This window comes from Oratosquilla oratoria, chromosome 27, assembly GCF_046742065.1.
Source record: "Oratosquilla oratoria isolate Oo_2021 chromosome 27, ASM4674206v1, whole genome shotgun sequence".
NCBI lineage: Eukaryota > Metazoa > Arthropoda > Malacostraca > Stomatopoda > Squillidae > Oratosquilla > Oratosquilla oratoria.
The window spans coordinates 4,765,106-4,773,339 of NC_134803.1; the positions used below are offsets into that span (position 1 = coordinate 4,765,106).

The 8,234-nt window shown below is 40.5% G+C and overlaps 1 protein-coding gene across 1 annotated transcript; it reads right to left on the minus strand.

Annotated features, from left to right (window-relative positions):
- Positions 1–7,137: 7,137 nt before the first annotated feature.
- Positions 7,138–7,706, minus strand: LOC143040127 (protein FAM200B-like). The gene is made up of 2 exons (XM_076210821.1): positions 7,691–7,706; positions 7,138–7,556 (listed from the first exon to the last, which is right to left on the minus strand). The coding sequence occupies exons 1-2, from the start codon at positions 7,704–7,706 to the stop codon at positions 7,138–7,140; spliced, it is 435 nt and encodes a 144-aa protein (XP_076066936.1).
- Between the last annotated feature and the right edge of the window lie 528 nt (positions 7,707–8,234).

Consider the following 8,234-nt stretch of genomic DNA (forward strand, 5'->3'; position numbering starts at 1 on the left):
AGCCTTGGGCCTGTATCATGCTACTAAGTTTCTCTATTCGTGGTTCAGTCTTGGAAAGTGCTACTCTCAAATCAAGTTCCGATTGCAACCGATTTCTGTGTTTTGTTTTGATGGCTGTCAGAGCTGCAAATCCTGATTCACACAAATAGGTTGTAGCAAAAGGCAACAACACTTTCACAGCCTCACATACGATTGGACCACGGACTGGGATATCTACAGCGAGCTCTGAAACGCAGCGCTTTTTTTTTTTTTTTTATCAATTTTGAAGAAATGCGTAGCTTTATGTGTTAGAGAGCTATGTTTATCGAGTGACCGAAATGATAAAATAGAGTAAGTCACTTTGTGAACAACACACAAAATGGAAAACGAAGAAGAAAGACAAATAGTGAACCAACGAAGAGAAGACTGGATATAAGCAGAATGGAATCGGAAAAGAGTTGCATCAATGAAACAACAAAAATAAACCAAAGATTAGATAACACTGCTTTTTCTCGGTTTGCAAAAGAAAGTGGAAACAAAAAAACAAAAAAGAAGGTGAAAGGAAAAAATTGAAAATAACATAAACGGCATGATTTCAGGATTAAATGAATGAAATGACTATCTGGAAAAAGAGAAACCGGATATAATGGTAAATGTAGAGACGAAAAAAGGCCCACTACCCCCTAATACTGTGGAACAAAGTCTATATAATTATGGGATAAAAAATAGAAACAGGATGGAGGAGCCATTTTTTTTTTACTAAAAAAGGTTTAAAGGTGACAAAGATGTGGTGAACAGTCTCCTACATGTGCGTCTATGCAATATTTTGGCTTATAGTATCATCACTGCAGGAATGGGATGCACAAGGAATTTACATGTGTAGAAACAGCTGGCCTTCAGCCTTATATTACTATTGTGTAGATTAAGTCCATATTACACCTGTTCTGCAGACATTTGTATCCTCATGAATGCACAACCTAGGCCCTGCCAAGCCATGTGTTAGTGAAGCTGGGTCCTTTGCTACTTTAACGTATGCCGGCTGTGTATATAAGGAGCGCGGTTTTGGTCTCCATAGGCAGTTCTCTTCAGTACTTGTAACTCAGTGGTGCTCGTCCCAAGGCCCGGGGTCAACTTTGCGGTCAAGGTATCCTCGGAGCCTGACCGGTTGGCACTCACACTAACCAAGAATAAAACCAACTAACTTGAGCTTCATTCACTCCCTCGTCACCATAGTCCAAGTAACGATCGCGTAATGTTACATTGGTGACCCCGGATGTTTTGACGCGAGTGCACCCCAGCCTTCTGATCTGGTTATTTGACACGCTACGACCGACAGCGACGACCAGCTGCTGCGCCCTACCCACCACTAACGTCACCCTGACGAGGAGGTTATCGCTTCCATTGACGTCACCCGCGGCTGCTTCCCCGCTGGATGTCACGATCAACGCAGATCGACATCACGATCACCGTAGCTCGACGTCACGATCAACACAGATCGACATCACAATCGCCTCCTCGCTCGACGTCATGATCATTACGGATCGACGTCACAACCGCCTCCTCGCTTGACGTCACGACCGCCTCTTCGCTCGATGTTACGATCGACGCAGATCGACGTCGCTACTTTAGGGAAGCCACCGCTTCCAACCTTTGCTGTCTGCGCCGTCTCCAGGGAGTTCCCGCTTCCACTGACGTCGCTCATGGCCTCTCCCCCGCACTGAACGTCACGATCGCCGCAGATCGACGTCGCTACATCAGGGAAGCCACCGCTTCCGCCAGCGCCGCCTCAGGGGATTCCCGCTTCCACTGACATCACCCACGGCCGCCTCCCCGCTTGGACATCACGATTCCACGCTTCGCAGAGGAAGGAGAGGAATGTGGTGAACAGAGACACCCCCCCCCCACACACACACACATGTGCGTCTACGCGACATTTTGGCTCATGGTATCATCGTTGCAGAAATGGGATGAACAAGGAATTCACATGTTGTGTAGAAACAGCTGACCTTCGGCCTTATATTACTATTGTGTAGATTAAGTCCATATTACGCCTGTACTACAGGCATTTGTATAATAAAAGCACAACCTAGGCCCCGCCGAGCCATGTGTTGGTGAGGCTGGGTCTTTTGGTACTTTAGCGTACGCCGACTGTGTATATAAGGAGCCAGGTTTTGGTCTCCATAGGCAGTTCTCTTCAGTACTTGTAACTCAGTGGTGCTCGTCCCAAGGCCCGCGGTCAACTTTGCGGTCAAGGTATCCTCGGAGCCTGACCGCCGACCCAGCCTAGGTTGGCACTCGCACTAACCAGGAATAAAACCAACAAATTTGAGCTTCATTCACGCCCTCATCACCATAGTTTAGTTAGAGGGCAGGATAGATAAGCTGGGGGAGAGGGAGGGAGGGGGGATTTGGGGTTTATTGGTAGGAAAGAATGAAATGGAAGGAAGTTAGAGATATGATAGATGTGGGGCAGACCCACTTGCTCGGTTATTTTTCACCATAGTCCAAGTAACGTTAGCGTAATGTTAGAAAGATAGCAGAAGGAAATAATAATGTAGAATTGATTATGATCAAAGTTGAAAACAGTGTCTACATGAAAAGCAGAAAATTTGCAGTAATAAATGTGCCCCCATAAACATATTCTTGGACTGAGAGTGACCACTCCAAAATGCTGGAAGACGCAAAGCATTCATTAAAAGAATTACTAAAAGGAGGAGGAAACATAGTAATCAGGGGTGACTTTAACTCCAAAGAAATATGTTGGGAAGAGATGACAGTGAAAGGTGGAGAGGATATGACCATTGAATATATAATGACTGTGTAAGGAAAATGCCAGATATAGGAACAATGAAGAACCATCGAGACTAAATATTTACATCAGAGTCTGAAATTGTGAATAAAATGGAATACAAGACATCAATTGGGAAGTGACCACATACTGAGTCTGAACTGAAAGAGGAAATTGAGTGGGAAGAAATGAGAAATACAGAAAAGGTAGACTAATGTACAACAAAGCGGATTTTGAGAAACTGAAAATTCTCTCAAAAAGTGAATAGGGAAAACTTCTTTAATAAATAAAGATGGAAGAGAAATGGAATATATTTAAAGAAATTTATAAAGAAGGAATAGATAAATATGTACCAAAGCAGAAGTAGGAAAGGGTGTACAGTAAGTGCTGGTATAACAAAACATGTAGTGAGGCAAAAGATAGAAGATACAGCTGGGAAAAGATGGAAAAAAATAAAAAAAATGGATAAGTGTTACATACATATACCAAGGCTTTTTCCCCCTTCCAAGGGAGGTAGCCAGAAAGGGAAAGGCATAAAAACACTCCCACCCATTTCATCCCTAAATACACTCCACACCCCTCCCACCCTCCCTCTCATCTGAGCACCTCCTGGATGACGGGTCATCCCTGCACCCTGCCCACCGCCCTGGGTCAGAAGCAGTGTCGCAAGACACAGTACATCCACAGCAAGGCCGCTTCATTTAATCGGCGACCCCCCCTCTCCGGGAGAGCGACTGGAGGAAGTGGATAGTTTTAGATACTTGGGTGCAAGTGTAGCAGGAAAAGGTGGAGTGAAGGTGGAGGTAGAATGTAGATTGAGAGAAGCGAGTAAATGCCTTGGTGGTTTAAAGAGTGTAATGAGGAATAGACATTTGGGAATGGATGCGAAGAGGAGACTGTATGAAGGAGTGATTGTGCCAACAGCACTGTATGGGGCAGAAACGTGGAACATAAGAGAAGAAGAGAGAAGGAGTTTGAATGTGTTTGAGATGAGGTGTCTGAGAAGTATGATGGGGGTTACTAGGCTGGATAGAGTGAGAAATGAGGAGGTGAGGAGGAGAACAGGGGTGAAAAAGGATTTGGGAGATAGGGTTGATGAAAGAATATTAGGATGGTTTGGACACATGGAAAGAATGAGTGAAGAAAGACTAGTAAAAGAGGTATGGAAGGCAGATGTGGAGGGAGTGAACATGAGGGGACGTCCTAGGATGAGATGGATGGATGGGGTGAAGGGGGCTTTGGGGAAGAGGGGAATGTCTGTTGAGGAAGGAAGGGAGAGGACGGAAGACAGAGGTGAGTGGAGAATGGTTGTATATGGATAAGTGTTAAAATATATTAAACTGAGAAACGAATATGTGAAAATACACAGGGAAAACGAAAATATCAAAAAGACTATAGATAAATATAAGGATCAACCTAGATTACTACAGGTATGTGAATGGTAAATTGAAAAATAAATACTGAAACTGCATCAAGGAAATGAGGAATATATAGATGTAGAAATGGAGGTGGTTATGAGCAAAAATTTTAAGTCTGTATTCACAATAGAAAATACACATAATTGGGAAGAGGTAGAAAGATTCCCCCAATGAAAGAAAGAAATGTAACACAAAAAGAAATAAGGGATCAAATAAACCTTGATGTCAGAAAATCACATGGTCTGGATGAAATTGCAAATTGGATACTAAAAGACTGTGTAGATGAGCTAGAGGACAATATATATGAAATAATAGATTGCTTACTCAAGGAAGGAAAGAAACCACAAGATTGGAAAAATGCAAATGTCGTACCAATATATAAAGGAGATAAGGAAGACGCAATAAACTATAAACCGGTCTCTCTTACAAGCACAATAGCTAAGATATGTGAAAAAGTTACCAGAGGTAGATGGATTATAAGCATTTGGAAGAAAATAAGATACTGACTCCAAAACAATTTTGTTTTAGACAAGGAAGATATTGTACCACCAGCTTCATTTGTTTTTATTCAAGGTATACAAGAATTATACATAATGATACAAGAAAGGGACGGATTGTGCTTTTCTAGATTTACAAAAGGATTTTATAAGGAACCATACAATAAACTAATAAGAAAACTTGAAACAACAGGAGGTGTACAAGGAAAGTTAATGAGATGGATGGACCATTTCTTGAATGGGAGAAAAATGAGCATGGTAGAGACAAAAACTCGACCTGGGAAGAAATAATAAGTGGAGTCCCACAGGGTTCTGTACTAGCTCCAATAATGTTTGCCATATATATGAATGACATGGATGAAGGTGTTGTAGATGACACAAAACTACTAAAGAAAATATGTACAGAGAAAGACTGAATCACTTTAGAGAGATCTGGACAAAAGTCTGGAAATAGAGCCAAAAGTGGGAAGTGAACTTAAACATCAAGAAATGCAGTATAATGGAATTTGGAGAAAGTAAGAATAAAATATCAGGGTAATATATAATTTGTACAAAAGTAAAAAAAAAAAAAAAAAAAAAAAGCTCAGAAAAGGATCTAGGAGTAATTATTAGCAAAGACATGTCACCAGACAAGCATATAAACAAAATAGTTGGAGAAGCCTACAATTTACTAAGAACAATAAAGGTGACCTTTAACTACATGGACAAGGAAATAGTAAAGAGAATATTAGTCACGCTGATAAGACCAAGATTGGAGTACACTGCAACACTGGCCACCCAACACAAAAAAGAATATAAAGAAAGTAGAAAGAATCCAAAGAGCAACGACAAAGATGGTACCATCACTTTCAAAATTGACATACTGGAAATACCAACCCTGGAACAAAGAAGAGAAAGAGGAGATCTACTGGCCACTTACAGAATCATGAAAGGTATGGAAGTCCTTAATCGAGAAGATTTATTAAAGTGAAACAGAAGAAATACAAGAGGACATGAAAAGAAACTCAAAAAGGATAGTTATAGAAGAGATCTGAAAAGGAATAATTTTCCACATAGTGATTGATGTTTGGAACAAATTGGATGAAAAACAGGTATGTCCAAAAACCACACAAAAATATAAGAAAAAACTAGATGCTGAGAGATACAAAAATCGGTCACCACAATCATAGCTCCCTTATCGTATAATACAACTAGGTAGATACATCCAAGCACTGGGTTCTCTTCTTTCACAGGAGTCCAGAACACACCTAATGTTTGGCGCTGAAAGTTGAAATAAAGAGTTTCATCCTGCTGCACCTTGATGAGCTCCTCTTGCAGATTGTAGATAGAAGACATCTTCTGAAAGGTCCTCTGCATGGACATCGAAAGGTCTGCGCCCCCATTTGTACTTCTCATGCGGCTCTACATCCGCAATATACCTGTCAAACTCTTCACTCAATTTCTCAAGGTGCCTAACAATGACATTTTGTGCGTCCAGAAGTGAGACATCCTCTTCATCTTCCAGAAAAAGGTTCAATAGTGAAAAGGACACAGTTTTTCCCCCATTCGATCTTTTCCTTCCACCTCATCATCTTGCGCTGAATGGTCTCCCGGCTCCGGCGCTTGTCCTTCAAGCCAAAAATTTCATAAATCATCACCACCTTCCACCTCATCATTTTTTTTTTTTTTTTTTTTTTTTTTTTTTTTTGACACAGAGAGACGAGTTTCATCTTTTCCTTGCATGGTCATATTCAGCAAATTCAACCCTGAAAATATATCTGACAGATATACCAGTTTAAGCAACCATCCTGGTTGTGAAAGCTTTGATGCCAGTGCATGTTTCTTCTCGTTCAAGAAGATTTCAACTTCTGCATGCATATCAAGCACCCCGTGGAGCAGTTTCCCTCAGGACAGCCACCTGACAAATGAGTAGTAAAGCAGGTGTTCATATTCTCAATGCATATCAGAGCACATCTGGATGAATAGCCTTGAATTCAGGGCTCATGATTTAATAGAATTCACTATTTGAAACATCTATAACAGTGTTAAGCTCAATCAACACTTTTTCAAGAGGCAAGGTTTTACTGGTGGAGCAGACAAATGGTCACTATCACTGTGGGGTTGACCTGTTTACCTTAGCAGTGAAACCCTGGCATGCCCCTAGCAGTGCAGGTGCTCCACCTGAGCATACACTACAGCACTAATCCCATCTCTGATGAAACTGTCAACCAATTTGAACAGGTCTTCGCCCATTCTTGTCATCTCCATTCATTTACAGAACAGGAAGCCCTCTTCAATGTCACTCTTTCCTTGGTACCGCACATATACGAAAGGCTGAGCATTGTCACTGACGTCGGTTGATTCATCCAAATGTAAGCTGAATTTCTGCTCTCCTTGATGGCAGCCATTACCTGTTCTTTTATATCTCCCGACATCTCTTTCGTCAGTTGATTGTATTATCCGACAGTGGAATAGTTTAAATTTTCCTCACTGCAGTATTTCCAATAATGGTGTGAACCATATCAAGGGCTGCTGGCTTTAACAACATTTCTCCAATTGTGTAGGGCTGCATGCACTTGGCAATTCTTCTTGCAACAATATAGGATGCAATTGTTGCTTGTTGAACAGAACACACTACTGTGTGCATAAGGTTGTCTGACCACTGATACTTCAGTTGTTCTTTTCTCTTGAAATAATCATGATCTTTTCCAGCCAGAGTCGAGTGTTTTCCCTGGAGATGACACTTAAGTTTATTTACTTTAAGTGACTTGTGGCTGAGCCCTTCCCCACATATAACATGTTGAGGTTTTTTGATCCCATGATTGATGAGACACATAAATCCACTGCCAAGGAATTCTTTCTTGTACATCCTCTTCCTAGACATCATTGAAGAATCTGAAATAAAATGCATAATTGATCAATTATAAATCAAACAAAAGACATTTGGTAAAGTGTACCAAAAGAAAGCGAGGCATCAAAATAAAAATTTGTCCTTGCAATTGAAAGAGCAGTTTTCATTTATTACCTACTTCTATTGATAATCATGCTGTTTTTGTTCTCAACCAATTGAGAAAAAGTATTTTAATAATATCTATAATCTTCAATAAAATACATAAGGTAAACACAAATGATAGATTCTGTATTTATATTGAGATTCCACAAATGAAAAAGCAATCAATATGGGTACTTTATTAGATTTTTTTTTTTTTTTTTAAGAAACGTCATATACATGTCAGATTGGTAGGTTGTGGTTATTGCATACAGCACAAGTGCTCAAGTGCAGGGTGAATTGATACAATAATTGAATAAATACAAGGAATACTCACAGAAAGATGCCAGCACAACGATATACAGGACAAGACTGTTAACTGATGAATGAATAATGAAATGAAACCAGTTGAAAGATCCCTGTTAATGCAAGTGCGTGATTTACGGCAAATTAATATCTCGTCATTGGTTCATTTCAAATGAAGTCTTCATATTTGTATGTGTGCAATTTAGTGTAGTTGGTATGAATGAGTTATGTATCCGAAGCGCTTTTACAAGACGCCTAAATTTGACGGCACTACATGC